The sequence below is a fragment of the Anabrus simplex genome, chromosome 2 (genome assembly GCF_040414725.1).
Source record: "Anabrus simplex isolate iqAnaSimp1 chromosome 2, ASM4041472v1, whole genome shotgun sequence".
NCBI lineage: Eukaryota > Metazoa > Arthropoda > Insecta > Orthoptera > Tettigoniidae > Anabrus > Anabrus simplex.
In genome coordinates, this window is record NC_090266.1 from 335,202,706 (window position 1) to 335,223,059 (window position 20,354).

Consider the following 20,354-nt stretch of genomic DNA (forward strand, 5'->3'; position numbering starts at 1 on the left):
TCATCATGAATACAATCACCACCAAGTTACGTTCCCGGCAGGGCCATCCAGCATCTTCCACACATCCTGTTGTCCGTCTTTTCATATTACCTGTAGTTGTCCTTGTTTTGTGTATTTTGTTTATCTTCCCTTTGCTCGTTATTATTATGTTATTGTTTTATGTGTTAATGTTACCATGCAGTACAACAGCAACTATGAAATTATCAGTACTTCAAATTATAACTAAGTTAAAATTATCAGTACTTCAAATTATAACTAAGTTAGTGCTATGCATCAATTTACAGGTATTCCAGACAAAGCAACATGCACTGTCAGCCATAAGGGAACAGCTACTTGGGATACTTTCTTTCTGTGTGTTAATTTTATCTTTCCCTAAATATTTAGTCTTTTCATTAAGGCAGATTTAGACCTAAGACAAGAGGGCACGCGGTTATGACCTTTCACAGCCGAGTATAAAATCTATTTAGCTCCTAGTCAACCATTATGGAACAAATTAATGGTTCGCAAATACTTAGCAATAACAAATGCAATTCTGGGACAAACCAAGGGCAAACATGCTTAGTAATGAAACATGTAAGAGTAGCACCCCACACTTTAGAGATTTGTTGTCTTAACCAAACGCCATCAGCGGGTAACTCAATAATACTTGCTAGGAATACCTTACCTTATATAAAAGTTGAAAAACCACCAGGATGTACGATCAACAGAGTGTTAAAACTAACTTTGTAATCTGGAATATCATAGGACCAGTAGGGATATTCTACTAAGTAGTAAAGTAAATTTGCTGAATAACAAAATATAAGTAGCGAAGTCACTGTAGGAATTTACTTTATTAGAGGAAGGATTTATGGATGACTTTAGACCAAGAAATGAAACAACAAATAATTAGAAAAGAACTATCAGTACATTCAATAGAAAAATTCAAGTGGACGATGAAAAAAGACTTAATAAGAAAAGGACTATCAGTACATTCTACACAAAAATTCAAAGTGGACGGTCTATTTTTTTACGTTGCACCGACACAGATAGGTCTTATGGCGATGATGGGACAGGAAAGACCTAGGAATGGGAAGGAAGCGTCCGTGGCCTTAATTAAGGTACAGCCCCAGCATTTGCCTGGTGTGAAAATGGGAAACCATGGAAAACCATCGTCAGGGCTGCTGACAGTGGGGTTCGAACCCACTATCTCCCGAATACCGGATACTGGCCGCACTTAAGCGACTGCAGCTATCGAGCTTGGTGATGGTCTATAAAATGTGGCTCCATAATAAAGGTAATTATATCTTCCTGCATCAATCAGCATATGGCCATGTGTAAATTGTTCTCATGCCAATCTTAAAATTATTTACAATGAAATGACTATTACAATGGCAATCTGGTCAACATATATTTAACACATAATGTAAAACAAGGTACTTTTCTCAACACATAATGATATCTGTCTTTATCCAATGCACTGCACTTTGAAACCACCTACGGAAATTAAGGAAGCAATTGGACAACAATAACCATCAGGAATTGCTGCATAACCAGAATCAGAGCCTGAAATGCCCTTAATTCAAAGCAGAAATGAAACACTGGCCAGTTCAAATTTCTGAATGTTGCCATGAAATAAATATGTTAAGTCTCTAGCAAACAAAGTGCAATGGGAAAATGCACACACTTCTAACTTTTAACCTCACTGAGGGCCACATGCTTTCAAGAGTACTCGCCAGTAATTATAGCTGCAAACCAGCAAATAATATACATGGGTTTTTACATAGAAGAACCCAATTATACAAAGAAACAAAATGAAGGTACAGCAAGTTGGAACATACAATATTTCCCTTACATAAACATAACTGGGCTTCCTTCGAAGTTCTCAACACATCTTTAGGGAGGAAAAGAAATATACTTTTTCTTTCTATATTTAAAATGAAATCATTATATTTATCCTGCATTTTTCCATGACTTACGCCCAACAATTTCACAATTTTAAAATTCTCTACAGATAAAACTCTGTTGCTGTGGAAGCAAAGAAATTATCTCTGTTTAATTACCTATCATTTTTCTTTCGAGGAATTCTGCAAAGATAGAAACAAGTCAAAGTTGGTACAACATCCAGTGAATATGATGAGTGTGGCAAGACTTCAGCGAAAACTCTGTACATTTTTCTACAGGCGACAGACATGCAAGCCTTGATTTCCTCTCAACAGAACACAATACTCTCTTTAAAAATCAACTCTGGCCCATTGTGTTGAAACTTTTGGTGCAATTTCTCCAACTACCTTATGTAACCATCCAAAATGGTTATCCGATAGCATAATAGTAACTCAAGATAAAATTTCCTTTGTAATCTCACTGGACACAATAAGAAGTTTCTGACATTTTGGCACAATATTGTCATACATGCATAATCATACTGTATAATAACGCATTAATATTTAATCATGCAAAAAACTATATGGGATGAAAACAATGATGACGGGAGGAATACCATTCATTAAATGATCACTAACAATACTTCTGGGAAATTTCAAAATCTCAGTTAACTCCCAATTAAAAAGTTATGAACAGGCCTCAATAGATATATTTATAAGGTGGATGTTCATACTGAAGATCCTGGGCGAGTTGGCCATGCACTTAGGGGCGCGCAGCTGTGAGCTTGCATCCAGGAGAGAGTGGGTTCGAACCCCACTGTCAGCAACCCTTAAGATAATTTTCCATGGTTTCCCATTTTTACACCAGGCAAATGCTGGGGCTGTACCTTAGTAAAGGACACGGCCGCTTCCTTCCCATTCCTAGGCCTTTCCTATCCCATCATCGCCATAAGACCTATCTGTGTCAGTGTGACGTAAAGCAAACAGCATACTGAAGATCTTCCGAATCAATAGACATCTTCTAAACTAAAATCCCTGAATTTTTCATACCATAAACTATCTCCACTTCACTATTTCATCAACAACTCTGTCTTCATAGATTTCAAACGTATTTCAACATCTGTTCAAGTATGAAATGAAATGTCGTATGGCTTTTAGTGCGGGGATATCCCAGGACGGGTTCGGCTCGCCAGGTGCAGGTCTTTCTATTTGACTCCCGTAGACGACCTGCGCGTCGTGATGAGGATGAAATGATGATGAAGACAACACAAACACCCAGCCCCGTGTCAATGGAATCAACCAACTAAGGTTAAAATCCCTGACCCGGCCGGGAATCGAACCCGGGACCCTCTGAACCGAAGGCCAGTACGCTGACCTTCAGCCAATGAATCGGACTGTTCAGTATTATTTCCTCTTTTATAGCAGAATAGCATCATAAGCCAAAAACGCAACCTTTCTTCATCACCACTCGAAACTCATTTCTAGTTTCAGTTTCTAGAGAGTGCAACCACATGTTACTGACAAGGGAAGTATCAGGTAAGACAGGTCGAAACCTAACTTGAAATTTTTTTGACACAATCGCTGTACTGTAACAGGGTAGCGTGCAGTGAATCGGCCTCCATATTTAACTGCAAGGCACCGAAATCATACATGGAATCCTGGTACACAAGTATGACGGGTGGCGCAGCTGGTGTGGCGGGACGTATATGCATGCAGTCTCAACCAGCTCTGTAACTGTATTGTTTCATTCTCCTGTCAGTCACTCAAAAATGAATAGCAGAAATGACTGGTACAAAGCAGAAATGACTGGTATAACTGGTACAAATTGCATGGTAAGTTTTTGTACACCAAGCACAACAAATTAGAACTTCATTGTTGCATGGTTCTTCACACATTTCTTCTTCTCCAAACAATAGTTAGCGGGCACTATGAAATTGGGAGGTCACTCTTTTGTGCAATTCATTGCGAACGATGAATATTTTATCATATCCCAAAACTGTTGAGATGAAAACTGAAAATGTATACAGGACTGCAGTTTAAGGATTGTATCTCTGTGGTGAACCTCAACTTACATCATTACGAGAGGTTAGAATTTCTGTTAATCGGCAGTAAAAAGCTTTCCACTGCCAGAAGAATTTGTCTAAAGGTTGAATTATGCCCGTGGTACCTGGAGGAATCTGAAGAGATCTTCATGACAAGTTGCATCACTGTATGTGGTCCACACATCGAAAAATAAGGCACAGTCGTCTTCAGAAAAAAAAGAAAAAGAAAAAAAAGCTTCTCTAAACCATATTTTCAGTCCTGTTTTCCCCAATTGTCCTGATTTTGTGGCAATGACAACGATGTTATCTGCTTAAACATTTTTTAAAATCCAGAGAACTGAAGGTACCGCTCGGCTTCTGCAGTACAATAAATAATTTAGGGAACAAAGAACCGTCCATACTGATTGTTGGTATTATGGTGTTGAATGTATGAGTGAACTAACCGATTGGGCTATCGTGTGCATGTGTTTCTCACCTACAAAATATAGTCCTTTTCGATCAGTCAGTCGGTCAGTTTTTTTTTTAAATAGAGGACAGGGTGTAATGGAGAAGCGTTCTTGAGCTGTCTCCAGAAATTCTTCTGCAGCCATATTCTTTTGTTTTTCATCCTGAATATGGGAATGGGATACACATTTCATAATTTCCCTACTCCCAATTCTGTTTTGTTTCTTGAAACTGCTGATCCAGGCATGAGAGGCGGAGAAATTACTTCTTTCAATAGATAATTCATGTGCATTTTTTAAGCCCACAGTCATAAATCTTCATCACTTACATTTTGCCTTCCCCTTCTTGCCTCCTGGAAACAGGGATAGAGTATTTCATACTGTACATACATGTTTTATGTTAAAAAATTGGACCTGCCAACATACCCATATTTTCCAACCGCTTCCTCCTTAAGTAAAGATATCGCTCCAACTTCACTAAACTATTTGTGAACGTGTGAAAGTGATAATCGCTATTTACCAACTTCGTTAAGCCAGAATTTTACAGCCCTCTTCTTTTACTCCATACTGATGTTTTCTCACATTTTACGTGGCTAGGAATATAACTGCATGATTTGTATGGCAGCAGACTCAGAGCTTCACTAGATTCCGAGGTGTCTTATTCCAGTTTCGAACTGGGACCCTGAGTTTTGCTTGAAATCGGCAGAAGGTTTTGACAAATGGAATCACTTGAGTTGCTTTCACTGTCTCCACTGTGGAGAAACCATCTGAATGCGTTGCACTCCTCTGATTATTTTCCATCAAATCAATCATATATTGTCCCATTTCCTTTCCTTTGGAACTAACTTTTGCTGAAAGCAAAAGCACCTTTTCGCAGAAATAATTTATTACAAATTCTGCGACGTTAATAGGATTTAAAACGCCATCCTTTGAGGAACTCATTTTCACTGTTTTGCTTTCTTTAAAACAACCATCAAAACTGTTACATTGCTGTTGGATACAGTGAAGCACCTCACAGCTGACTAGCATGTGTGGTGTTGCTTATCACTGACTTTGGGTACATTGGCCATTCCTGCCAACATGTACAATGTACATGTACAATACTCGCACGTTATCCCACTGATCTATGCGAGATTCACCACATGATTTCGGAGACTTGCAGTTAAATCTGAAGGCTGATTTTCCATATGTTGACCTCTTATAGTACAAAGACTGATCCACAAAAATTTCAAGGTAGGTTTCGACCTGTCTTACCTTGATACTTCCCTTATGATACATGCAGTTTAATATCATCTAGCAAACTGGATATACATTCTTTTTTGAACAGAATGTCTGCATACAGATCACTTGACCACACACTAGACAAAATACACAAAACCTTCATAGATATCCCAATACCCATTACCTACTTCAATATAAACTCCTGTAACATTCTATCATGTCCTTCGTTAGTTGTTAGACTATGAATTTGCAACACAAGGTATGCATGTGAAAGTATTACAGATGCACCTTTACCTTTAACACTAGAACGGCCAGAGCGGTCACTTTGACCGTTGGCCTATTTCAAGGTAATTCCACACTCACATTTTTTTAATGCATGAGTTTGTGATTTTGTGACTTAATCTTTTAGGGTTATGCATATTCACACCAAAAATGACATCAATAGATAATAAGAGAACTCCAATACTGTCCATTATACCTGGGAAGGCCATAAGTGGTCATTTTGACCGCTTCACTTTTTTGACAGGGAGTGTACTATTTTGCTCACTGCTTGCTTCCTGTCACTATAGGAGCGAATAAATGGTATGCCTCTAGCACTGGTCGCGAATGGATGAGTTAGTTTCTATCACTTGTGTAGTATAGTGCATAATAATGGCTCGGCAGCAAAAACTTACTCCTGTTCAGTTATTAGTAGAACTTGAAAAGCTAGGAGAAGACGAATCCTGTGATGAAGATACATTATAAAAAAAATAAACGTAATGAGTGATGAGGATTTTATACCTTTTTTTTTTGCTAATGGTTTTACGTCGCACCGACACAGATAGGTCTTATAGCAATGATGGGATGGGAAAGGCTTACGAGATGGAAGGAAGCGGCCATAGCCTTAATTAAGGTACAGCCCCAGCATTTGCCTGGTGTGAAAATGGGAAAACACGGAAAACCATCTTCAGGGCTGCCGACAGTGGGATTCGAACCCACTATCTCCCGGATGCAAGCTCACAGCTGCGCGCCTCTAACCGCACAGCGATTTTATACCGCATCAGTGCGGTGATATATCAGATATTGATATTGATTCGCCTAATGAAAGTGTGTACAAAGTGGACATTGTAATTACAATAGACGCAGTTACTCCTTCAACTAGCCCTGATTAATTTTGCAGCAGAGGACAATCCCTTAGCAGCGGGCACCCTGTTTGAAGAGGAAAGGGACAAGGTGGGAGAGGTCACGAACTGGTAGTCTCCTTCATTTGCACCAGGGGATCAGTTATGTGGTAAGGATGGAAAAACTATTTAGACTGTTATTGACAGTAGTGGGAAATCCAGAAGCGAATGACACAACTGATGAACAACTCTTCTCCAGCAAAGATCGGTTTAGGTTCACGCAGTACATGGCCAACGAACCCAGATAAATTTGGCATAAAATTCTGGCTACTGGTAGAGGTTGATTCTTAGTTTGTGTGCAATGGGTTTCTTTATCTTGGGAAAGACTAAATGTGACCTGCCAATGAGTGACCGCCTGAAAATGTTTAACTGAAACTTATAAACCGATATCTCATGAAAGGATGTAACGTGACCACTGATAACTTCTTTACATTGGTAAATTTGGCTGAGAGAGTGAAAGAGAAGAAAACTGGTATTGTTGGAACAATCAATTGAGTGAGGAAGGAAATTTCAGAGTCAATAAAAGCATCACACATGGATCTGTACAAGACTGTCATACTTTATAAGGAAGATCACACTACTCTCACAGTATTTGAAGGAAAAGTGAATAAGAATGTGCTTCTGCTAAACACTACACTCGAAGGTTCAAGTAAGTGAAAAAAACAAGAAGCTTCCTCGTACTACTGAATTTTGCAACGGAACTATGTAGCTGATCAAATGGGGCATAAATACACCATTAGGGCTGGATGCCATGTATTTTACAACGGACTTGATCTAGCAGCAATAAATTCATGGATAGTCTACAAGGAAGTTACAGGACAGAGAATCTCGACATGACTATATTCTTGTAAGATGCTAATTAATGAATTTAACCACCTATTCAATACATTATAGTTTTATACAATTAGGATTTGATCATTATTACCTTATGAAATGTGAGACATGTTTCACCTTTCATAGAAGGCATCTTCAATCACTGTACCTCCTCAAGATTAACTCAGGCACCTGATTTATAATTAAAATATAACTATTAAGACTTAATATTAACATACTTAAAATAGGAGTAGTCTAGAGGAAAACTGAAGAACAATTTCTGGTATTATTGTGAATAACAACAATATCAGCCGTTGGCTGTTGATTAATAGTTGTGACAAAGGCACATAGTGCAGTGCTTAGTAGCAGTGGTCTGTATTGAATATTTAAATATTACATTTTTCGGAATATTAGGAAAAATTGTCCAGCAATATGAGAATGTTAACTGAGACCTTGTTCAGAAGTGAAGTCATAAAAATTGAAAAAAATATCTGGTTGAAGTCTCAGGTTCTAGATTTTTGGCTTGCAATACAATGAAACTTTCACCAATATATATATAAATTATTAACAAAGTAAAACTAAGACTAACAACACAACATTCCCCAATAAAAAAAAAACATTAATGGGCTTCATCTATGGCTCCGTTATGTTGACGACACATTAGCAAGAATTGACAAACAATACAATAGCAGCAATAACATCCTCACATTTTTAAACACTTTAGATAATAATATAAAATTCACAAAGGAAGATGAGAACAGCAGCTCGATTAATTTTTTAGATATCAGTATCACATGAATGGATAATAAATTTGACTTTCAGATCTACAGGAAACCTCCCTTCACTCCGCTAACAATACACAATAATTCATTACACCCCAACTCCCATAAACAAGCTTCATATTACAGTTTAATATTTAGAGCTTTAAAAATTCCACTTTCAGCTAATAATAATAATCATCATCATTTAAGAAAAGGCTAGGAAAACAACAGATAGGGAATCTGTTACCTGGGCGACTGCCCGAAATGCAGATCAGTAGTGATTTGAAAAAAAGAAATGGATAACATAAAAGAAATAGCCAAATTCAATGGCTTCAACACCAGCACGATTAATAAAATTATTAACAAAGTAAAACTAAAACTAACACCACAACTTTCCCCAATAAAACCCAATAAACCAAAGATCGCAACTTTTACATACACTAATCCAATTAACCATCAGATAGCTAACCCCCTAAAAAAACCATGAAGTTAATATCGCTTTCAAAACACGGAACACAAATCAAAACATATTTTTTAATCAATACACTGTCAACATAAATAATAACTGCTACATAGGCTCAGGAATTTATAGACTCAATTTTTCAGAATGTAATTTTTTATATATCGGTCAAACTGGACATAGCTTTCAAACTAGATATTTAGAACACTTGAACGCTCAAAAACATAATGAATTTTCTGCAATGAGTATACACATGAGGGATACTGGTGGTCACCATTTCACCACAATAGAACAGAATTTGACAATCATAAAAAGAATCGAGAAAGGCAGACTAATGACCAAATTTGAAAACTTATACATCATCTTGGACCAACACTTTAATAAAGACAAAAACTTGAATGATATAACAGATAATTTTTTTGCTATTTGCTTCATGTCGCACCAACACAGATATGTCTTATGGTGACGATGGGATAGGAAAGGCCTAGGAATGGGAAGGAAGTGGCCATGGCCTTAATTAAGGTACAGCGCCAGCATTTGCCAGGCGTGAAAATGGGAAACCACGGAAAACCATCTTCAGGGCTGTCGACAGTGGGGTTCGAACCCACTTCTCCCGATTACTGGATACTGGCCGCACTTCAGCGACTGCAGCTATCGAGCTCGGTGATATTATATATATAAAAAGCCCCCTTTACGATCGAATTCCTATTTTACTTGAAAAAATGAATTTTCAAGACAATAACTTTTTAAAATCTTTAATACCAAGTCAGCTAAAACTTCCAACACGTCGACAGGCACGCCCCTCCACTCTACCTCCCCTGTTTCCGTCAACTCTCCTCTGCACGTGGACATAGCTCCTCCCTCCCAAGTGCTTCCCCCTCCACTACAACCTCATAGATACAATGCGAGAAGTAGGAACCGAGCGACCTTCATTAGTGCGACAACACTCAGCACGAACAAATAACATCTTAGCGACCTAAGGGGTAAGTGATATTAACTGCTTAGCTCATTACTTGAGAACAATAAGTTTAATAATAAATTTTCTCAATTACAGACAGTCTACACACGCTTGGCATTCACACCATCCATCACAAGCTAGATGCCCCCTTTAACCAACACGATAGCATCCAGCACGCACCAACACCATCATGCTGTGCTACTTACAACTTCACTTCACTAACAATATTAATGGAGGCTTATTTCAACTCAAGATACTCCAATCAAGTTGAGTTTTATTTTAACATTTGATCTCTTCGCTATGGACGACGCCAAATGTTAAATCACCAATCACCTTTACAAGGCTAATATCACGAGCCAAAGACTTCAACCTGTTCTTTTCTTTTTTCAATTTTACGACATTATTTCCGAATAAAGTCTAAATTAACCATTCTCAAATCGCTGGGATGCTTTTCCTAACATTCTGAAAAATGCAATATTTAAAAACTCAAAATATACTATGTACTATGTACCCTTGACAACTCCGTACCTGAGAAGTAAAAGGATTTATGTCCTACTTTAATACATTGTACATAAGCCCTTTTGCTTCTCAGGCAGGGAACTATTTATCTTTTTTTTTTTTTTTTTTTTTTGCTACTTGCTTCACGTCGCACCGACACAGTTAGGTCTTATGGTGACGATGGGACGGGAGGGGCTAGGACTTGGAAGGAAGTGGCCGTGGCCTTAGTTAAGGTACAACCCCAGCATTTGCCTGGTGTGAAAATGGGGAAACCACGGAAAACCATTTTCAGGGCTGCCGACAGTGGGGTTCGAACCCACTATCTCCCGAATACTGGATACTGGCCGCACTTAAGCAACTGCAGCTATCCAGCTTGGTGAACTATTTATCAACAGCTAATGGCTGTTATGGTTGTTATTCATACTAGTACAAAAAAATTTTACTCATCTTTCTTTCCGACTGCTTCTATTTTAAGTTTGTTAACAAGACGAGATACTCCAATCAGTTGTCCATTTACGCCAAATGTTAAACCACAATTACTTATTGCAAGCCAAAAATCACGAACCTAAGACTTCAACCAGATAGCTTTTTTCAATTTTTACGACTTTACTTCTGAACAAGGTCTCAATTAACATTCTCATATTGCTCGACAATTTTTCCTAACATTCCGGAAAATGTAATATTTAAATATTCAAAACAGACCACTGCTACTAAGCACTGCACTATGTACCTTTGTCACAACTATTAATCAACAGCCAACGGCTGATCTTGTTGTTATTCACAATAGTACCAAAAATTGATCTTCAATTTTCCTCTAGACTACTCTTATTTTAAGTATGTTAATATTAAATCTTAGTGATTATATTTTAACTATAAATCAGGTGCCTGATTTAACCTCAAGGAGGTACAGTGACTGAAGATGCCTTCTATGAAAGGCAAAACATGTCTCTCATTTCATAAGGTAATAATGATCAAATCCTAATTGTATAAAACTATAATGTATTGAATAGGTGGTTAAATTAATAAATTAATTAGCATCTTACAAGTATAGTAATTTTCAATACAGAACCATAATGATATTTATCACTTGCAATGACTATATTCTTCAATATAGGAACTAAGATCTGATTTTGTGAAGATGCTGGTTGAATGAATTCTCTACACTTCAGCCTGAGCCTCAGCCTTAGGTCCAATGTGCCAGTCGTATGCGACGACAATGTCAAGCGAACTCCAACTGCAAACAGAACAAAACCACTGATACGCGTTCTTCGAGCAACAAAGTAATCGGCGGAAAATTTTCACGTAAGATAATCGCTTGCATTAATTACTTATCAAGTGCTTGAATAGATCTAAACAAATAGAGACTTATCTTTACTATCTCATAAGTTTTCACACGCATTCAATAGCATGTCCACCAAAATATTTCATTATTACCTATTAGAGGTGAAAGAAAATAAGCAATTATTAATATTTAACAATACATTCCAATGGTTAATTATGCGGTTTTAAAATAAACCATTGAACATTCGTATGTTTCCCAGACCCTGAATGCTAGATATATATCAGTACGTGGCAGCAGTCAAAATGACCGCCTCCGGCCTTTATGAGGAAAGTTTAGCCATTCTAGTGTTAAATGGATCCTTCTTTCATAATTTTTTTGACAGTCTAAAATAATAGAAAACTGAAGAAAGAAAGAAAATATGCACATACTGAATAGCAACATCAAATGGACATAGGCTCTAGATATATTCTGAGAGCTATGGCGTGTATTCCAATTAATCACCCTTTGACACTGTTAGTTTTGGAAAAGGGGAGTCATGTTGTTGGTTCCACATCTCTTTCAACTGTAACTAGGAACACAGGTATAAGATCATTCTAAGTAAAACATTTGTATAGAATGCTGATATGTTGTAGCAACAGAGGTGGAAATAATGGACATGATTCCACAATGTCGTAAATAGCTGTGCAGGTTGGATGCAAAGGTCTATATTGGAAACCCCAAGTGCAGCATTAACACCAGGTTGAAAGAACATAAGCATCAGTGTTTGTTTCAACCAACCTGAAAAATCTGCAGTGGATGAGCACACCCTCTGTCCTCGATAAGGAAATGAAATTTGAGGAAGCCACAGTTCTAGTTACCATCTGCTAGCACCATGTGCATCGAGATAATGAAACTGACAATGGTTTCAACAGGAAAGAAGAGGGACTACAGTGTAGCCGAGTTGAGTGATTGTTACTTCCCAGCAGGACTACACCGGGTCACACAGCACACAAGTCCTGACATCATCAATCTGAAAGAGAGGCAAGCCAATACGAATGTCACCACCTGTCCGGCCCCGCAGTGTGGGGGCAAAGCGTCCGCCCGCCACCTGGCGGCCCCTGGTTCGATTCCCGGCTGGGTCAGTGGTTTTAAATTGTAAATTATTAATATCCTTGGCCTGGGAACTGGGTGTTTGTGTCGTCCTTAACTTTCCTTTCCTCACATTCAACACTACACTTCCTCCATTCCAATTACACGCAGGTTCATATCACATGGTGCAAATAGGGGCAAAAGATCTCTGTAGGTCTATGCCCCGAACAAATAGCATTAAAAAAAAATGTCACCACCTAGACTTCTTGCTGCTATAAAGTCTGAACGGCCACCCAGCTCATGTCATTTCATCTTCACAAGGGCTACTGAACAGCAGCTGAAATGTTGACATTTATTTTGTCATTATGGCCTAATATCCCAGAACAGGATTAAAGCTTTTGTCAGTTGATTCAGCTATGGAAGTCTGTACCAGTACAACTGTTGATTAGAAGTTTGTTTTAAATATCTATATTTAAATAAGAACAGCAATTACAAAAATGTTACAGATGACTGTCACACCTGTCCGCAAATGCCCAAAGACACAACTTAGAGATAAAGAACACCTGGTTCACAGAAACTTTATTTCAGCTAGCAAGTAAGAAGTCATTGAATGTACAAAACCACTGCAAAGACACTGACAGATAAAATATGTGGTAGTCTTTGTAGGAGAGTGCTTTGTTCACATGGAAGAGGAGGAAGGGTAAAAAAAATAACAAGAAGCAGAAGAAGAAAATCTTCCTACTAATGGACAAACAAATTTAAAAGTTACTTAAAACAGGATATGGCTGTTTTGTGGTGTGAAACTCAAATGCCTAACTCATCACACAAGCGTGTTATGCTATCTTTTTAGGGCAGTCCATATATGGAAAAGCAAAAATCAAATCCTTTTACATTAAATAGCTCTTTGTGGACTGCTGGACATAGATCAAAATACTTTTAACCTCTTACAATTTAAGATAAATTTGCTATAAAAGAAGCTACCTCTAATGTCAGTTCTAAGATACCTCGGTATTTCAATACTTCAATTCTACAAATACAGAATATCTGAAGGATTATTCTGAATAGGAATTTTATCTCATACATATGTAATCCATCTTTAGTATACTGTACTACGAGAACTGTAATTACTTACCAAGCTTTCATATCACACAGGCCATATGAATGCAAGAGATCATTAAGATTAACAATTTTCTTTTATAATTGATTAATGTTTGTCTGGTGAAACTGGCACTTTATTTATCCTCTTCTTAAAAACATGCACACGTGAACACAGAACTACATAGACATTTCCCTACAAGAAAAAAAGATGATCTGGTAAAGTATGTAAGAAAAATATTACTTACTTTGCAAGTCTCTCCATTAGCACATCTTTTGTAGTAGGATCTGGCCTCAAAGGAGGACTGAGTACATGAGCAGCAGCATGATTCCAGCAAGCATGACGGTAATGGGTGCCATCAGTACCCAATGTGGCAGCAAGAGTCTCTCCATACACTTGATATCCCTTACTCTTTGCTGCAGCAAGTGCGTCAGCTGCCGCAATACTCATTACATGCACTACATAGAGGGGGCAAGCAACCTACAAGAAACATGCAAGTGAAACTAAAACATAATGAAGATACACATGCTTTCAAGAGGTCTAAACACATAAAACAAGGTGCAAACTTCTTGATACATGAGAATAGAAAAATACTCCATAAGCAAATGAACAAAAATATTACTAAATGACATAAATTAAGATAAACTTAAGAAAAATATGTTTTTTGAAATGGTAACAGCCACAGGTATTCATCTTATCATGCATCTATAAAACCTATAGCAATGTAGCAATATACAGGGTGAAGCAAAATTCGCGCACTTGGGTGTCGCAGCGCGACTGCTCGCATACCAGCAATAAAAAAATGTCTCACAAAAGTTGGTCCTGAGAGTATATCAGGCAGAAAAAGGACGCTGAAGAGTGGCAATTTGGCAACACTGTAACCACATATAGGGTAACTACCTCTATCAACACATATTATTCGTGCTGTACAGTTGGTGCAATGGATTAGCATGCACGAGGTCGAGGGGTCGATCCTGGGTTGAAGCGTGTATTTTTTATTTCGTAAATGTAGTCCAGGTGGTATGGTATCTGGCATCTTAATCGTCAACAGTGATTGCAGCGGGTCCTATAGACACCATTTGCATTGACATACTACGATCCTAGAAATGGACGAACAATTGTTTTCATTGGTCAGCTTTGAAAGACGCCCTTTCCACGTCGTGGACGTGAATTCATTCGCACCACTTCATATACTAGATGCGAAATCTGTTTTCTTTGTACCCTCCTCCAGTGGTCTCATAGATTAGTATCGTATCGTAACGTATCGTAATCTGTTTACCATCCAGGGTCGGTTATTCCCACGGACTCAGCGAGGGATCCCACATCTACCGCATCAAGGGCAGTGTCTTGGAGCTTCAGACTCTGGGTTGGGGGATACAACTGGGGAGGATGACCAGTACCTTGCCCAGGCGGCCTCACCTGCTATGCTGAACAGGGGCCTTGTGGGGGGATAGGAAGATTGGAAGGGATAGACAAGGAAGTGGGAAGGAAGCGGCCGTGGCCTTAAGTTAGGTACCATCCCGGCATTTGCCTGGAGGAGAAGTGGGAAACCACGGAAAACCACTTCCAGGATGGCTGAGGTGGGAATCGAACCCACCTCGACTCAGTTGACCTCCCGAGGCTGAGTGGACCCCGTTCCAGCCCTCGTACCACTTTTCAAATTTCGTGGCAGAGCCAGGGATCGAACCCGGGCCTCTGGGGGTGGCAGCTAATCACACTAACCACTACACCACAGAGGCGGACCTCATAGATTAGTACCAACTATTATTCTTGCCTCGTTCAGGTCCATTACATTTCGTTAGGGCCTTACGTTCCCAGTAGGCCTAGCAAAGTATTTATTGTGTTCAGCGTTACAAAATCTTGTAAATGTAGGATACATGTGATGTAATGTACGGGTGTCTTACTGTATTACAGTATGTAATGTCCTATGGAAATCAGCAAATAAAAAATGCGCCTCAACCCAGGATTGACCCCTCGACCTCCTACATGCGAACCCAAAACTCTATCCACTGCACTAACTGTACAGCACGGATAATATTTGCTGACAGAGGTAGTTACCCTACATGTGATTACATTGTTGCCAAATTGCCACTCTTCAACGTCCTTTTTCTGCCTGATATACTCGCAGGACCAACTTTTGTGAGAGACAGTTTTTTATTGTTGGCATGTGAGGAGTCGCGCTGCGACGCCCGAGTGCGCAAATTTCGCTTCACCCTGTATATATATATACACCATATATTGGCTCAATGCAGAATGCTCAACCCATTAAACATGAAGTTAACAGTTTTAGTAGTCTGAGAGATGGGCTAGTTAAGACCAAAATCAATTTGAGCAAATGGATATTACTATTCAACAACATATTTTCAAAGTAGACGATTATAGCTTTCCGTCCAGTCTGCAAGTGACAGTGAATAAACTAGACATCAACAAATTTATCTAGTGTTTGTTGATAGCTCTTCAACCTAATCAATATATTCTCTCTTAATTCGTAAGTACTATGATTTTGATCAAAATTCTCCTAAGTTCATATCCACTTCTCTAATCCCTTACAAATGAGTCCATTAGTTCCCATGTAAGAATGCTTGAATTCACTTCATCCAATAAATCCAAAAATATTCATAATGAAATAGTCTAAAAATAAGTACATACTTAAATGGAAATTTTAATTCTTTCAAATTTAGTATGGTACTACTCTATTATGTGTTTTTTGTATTCAGATATTGCAAACAAAGAGATCAGATTTGCCTTTCACCGTCTAGATTTTCTTCACAGACTTATACTTCATGGCTTCCACACGTTGCAAAATATGGCACTTTTTTTTTACAGAGTTCATTGACAATTCAAACACTATACAGAATAGGATTGGTGTGTCAGTCGAAACCCATCACTACTAAAGTCTAAGAAATTTACGTAAATTGGTGTTTGTTTTTTTTTTGTTTTTTTTTTTGCTAAGTGGCTTTGCTAAGTGTTCTTTCTAACAAGCAGCCAAGACACAGATGCTGAGTAAATCTTCCTCTATGAGATACTGCACATAAACACCCACTGTCCCTTTGAATATAATGGTGCAACCCTACCTTCAAGAGCAGATGTCACAATTATGCAGTGAGTATGTGCTGCATAATTTCAAAAATGATGAAAGCACATTTTAGCTGTTTTCAATGCAAAGTTAATTTCATTAAAAAAAAAGAGAAACAGGTATTTATAGGCATTATACACTAAAACAGACAATCATAGGCAACAATAAATTTGCTGTATACAACCAAACGACTCCAAAATGAACTTAAATAAATAAAATTCAAGAAACTCAATCGTCAGAAATTACCACTGTTTTGCTCCAGTGCGGCATGGTTTCATCAGTTGGCTACCGCACCTTCCTAAGACACTGGTCAGCTAGCACGCCAGTAGAAACACCACTGCAATCTAACCTGTGATGAGCACAATGCAGCACCGACTTGTTTTTGGTCATGCTAGCCTTGGAGGGCATATATAAAAAGTGGAGATGTAATTCTTCCTTAGTATGTCGGCACTGCATTGTGCTTATCACAGGATAGCTTGCAGTAGTGTCTCTACTGGTGTGCTAGCCGGCCAGTGTCTTGGGAAGGTGCGGTACCCAACTGATGAGCCCATGACACACTGGGGTGTTAACACTGGTAATTTTTGATGATTTAGTTTCCTGAATTTTATTTAGCAATCTCAATTGGAAGGCATGTTTTAAAACTAAATAGTTTGTATCATATTTATAAAAATGAAGTATAGGCATTCTGCCTTATATTCAGTCCCTAATTATGAGCATGTTGCATCAGCTTTGTTATAGCCTGATCCTCTTCCATTAACTAGCCTGCTATCCTAAAAGAATACATACCGGTAGTTCTTAAACTAATCCACCAGTTATAGTATGCTGAAACCTCCTGGATACTAAATTCTCTGTGCATATTTCACTTAAAGAAGTTATTCTTAAATACAAAAGGTTAAATCAAACTCACTAAATTCCTGGGAATATTTTAAACATTTCTCAGCAAGCTTTCTATAGATTTTGTAATTACCAGGCAGTGAACATAACCCTACATCAAGTCTACAGATTGAATCTCAATGGCACATACTGGTATTTGAGACGTGAGCCATTTTTTAAAGGAATGAAAATGGAAGAAAGATATCAATCTACTCCACTTCTGAGACTACTATGAATCAAGAGCTCATTAAACCATCAACTCTCTTCAGCTTGATTAACAAACTTAGTTTGCCTGTAAAACAACTACATTACACCAAACTCCATTATGATGGACTTCATTACTCGTTACCAAACTTATGTCTTCTTCAGATCTGTAAAACGTAAGTGTACTTCCACAGCAGCACTTCTCAGACACTCGACACATGCCGAGTACCTTTATCTGAGCGTCCTTTTGAGGCAAACAAAATACTGGTTTCCCATCTAGTTACTCTCTACAAAAATGTCCATACCTACTTTCTCTGTTAGAAAATCAAGACAAAATACTTTTGTACATTTTAAGTCCATCTTGCTACCCTGTTACTAAAATGATGTAACATCTACTTTGTTCAGTTATTAGCGTGTATTTGGTCCAATATTATCCCATTCCAGTATACATGGATACCATTGAAGTGTGAGTAAATGACTAGATTTACAAGGATCTAATGTGTAGAATGTCCACCAGAGTGCATTTGTGATGGCACCATCCTGTTGTCGATCAGTTGTTACCAGTCAACTGCTGTGAGAGACAGTTAAGCAAGACGTGCAGAGGGGACTATGTACAGTATGATGAACCCGCGATGCCTCGCAGATGCGTTAGCCTGTCCATCAATTGACAGCATTTGTCAGAGGCCATATTGTGGGACTGCATGAGGCTGGTTGGTCATATCGTGCAATTGCCAGGCATGTGGGCTATTCATATGTCACAGTGACACGATGTTGGATTCAATGGATACATGAGGGCATCCAATCACACAGTGCAGGTTTGGGTCGACCAGGAAACACCACCCTGAGGGACGACCATTGTATGGTGCGCCAAGCATTGCAGGACCCCTTAACTTTGGCACCCACTATCCACGAACATGTACTGTAGACTCTACAACATCCCGCGAGTTCCCTCACATTGTCTCGATGATTCGCATCAGCCGGATTGGGGTCCTACCACCCTATACATCAGTTGCCATCGAGACCAGAACACCAACGCCTGCGTTTGGAGTGGTGGCTCCCTGGGAGCCAGGGACAGAGGACGACTGGTGTCGCATCAGTGTTTAGTCCTGCTTCTCCATAACATCCGATGACCATTGTGTGCGGATTTGGCAGCGTCGAGAGCAGATCCTGCCCATATTGTGGAAAGAGACACAGCCTTAATGCCTAGCTTCATGTTGTAGAGAGCTCTAGAATATGCATTCAGGACATCTCTAATAGTGTTTCGGCAGACTGACGGCATAGCGATACGTCACAGACATTCTGCGTCAGCTCGTACTGCTCTTTATGGCACACCACAAGATAATGCACGTCCACACACAGCACGTGTGTCTATGGACTGCCTAGAGCATATTGAGGTCCTCCTGTGGCCATCAAGATCCCCAGACCTTTCCATCATTGAACACCTGTGGGATGACATTGGAAGGGGACTACGTCCCAGTACCAACCTACGGGTTCTGGAGGGATAGCTGCAACAACTGTGTATGAACTTGCCTCAGGAGAGGATCCACAGGCTGTTTGACACCATTCAAAACTGCACAAGAGCATGCATTGCAGCCAGGGGAGGTGAGACACCCTACTGACTTGGCACCAACATTCCACCTGTAACTGCTAATGGCCTTGTCTCTTTCATCCCATATTGTAATCTGTTCAATAAAGGCACATGGTCTTTCAGCATATTTAGATTCATTCGCTTTCAACCACTCCTTTTGGGTGCTTAACATTTTTGTCAAGCAGTGTAGAACAGATTCTCTTACGATACTGTTTTTATGAATGTAAACTTATTTTGAAGCAGAATATCTAGTTCAATTCTGTCTGGAAAGTTTCAAAGAATCATCGTTTGTAATTTCCATTTTCTAGTGTATTCCTTTTTTGAAGACTTTCAGTGAAAATCAGGATGATGGGAAATGCTGATTGTAGCTTCTTGATCAGAAAGTTCTAAATTTGCTACTTAAGCATTTAAAGTATAGTACACTACTAGAGAACCCGTGGTGTTCTGTAGCATTTGTTATAAATAGGTCAGATAATGTGTCTCAATATGAAATGGCTCTGTCTGCTACCCGGGTACTTTTTTAATGTCTACTTTAGGATTTTTACTTCCCCTTAATTATGTGTAGAGTGAAATTTTGTAGATATTTTGTTGTGATGTTGATTGATATCTTACGAATTATTTTGCAGTTTTAGAGTTACTGTTGTGTATTTAATTAAAAGTTTCTTGTCTCGGTTGTAGCCCATATTGCCTGATACCTTCAAATAAATATTTTTAAACTTACTGCATATACCTATTTATGCGTCACCCTATAGATATGATGTTCAGGATTTCAACTATCTCAGTGATGCCAAAAAGCATGGACTCTACACTATGTTAGTAGTTTTTGATGATTCTTACTTGTCAGTACCACCCCAACTCCCAACCATAGGGGTGTCTTACCCCCACAGTATTGTGCTCCAGATAGTAAATCATATGTGTACCAAGTTTGGTTAAGAGCTACGCTGGTATATAC

At 38.7% G+C, this 20,354-nt stretch overlaps 1 protein-coding gene across 5 annotated transcripts in view; it reads right to left on the reverse strand.

Annotated features, from left to right (window-relative positions):
• Positions 1-20,354, reverse strand: part of CRMP (Collapsin Response Mediator Protein) — a 486,710-nt gene that overhangs the window by 119,005 nt on the left and 347,351 nt on the right. For 4 of the 5 annotated variants that reach the window (XM_067140711.2, XM_067140709.2, XM_067140712.2 and 1 more), the window contains one exon: positions 13,909-14,141. The exons of the other annotated variant lie outside the window; for it this stretch is intronic. In XM_067140711.2, coding sequence (XP_066996812.1) covers positions 13,909-14,141 — 233 coding nt within the window. The remainder of the gene's footprint in view (positions 1-13,908; positions 14,142-20,354) is intronic. 5 annotated transcript variants of the gene reach the window in all.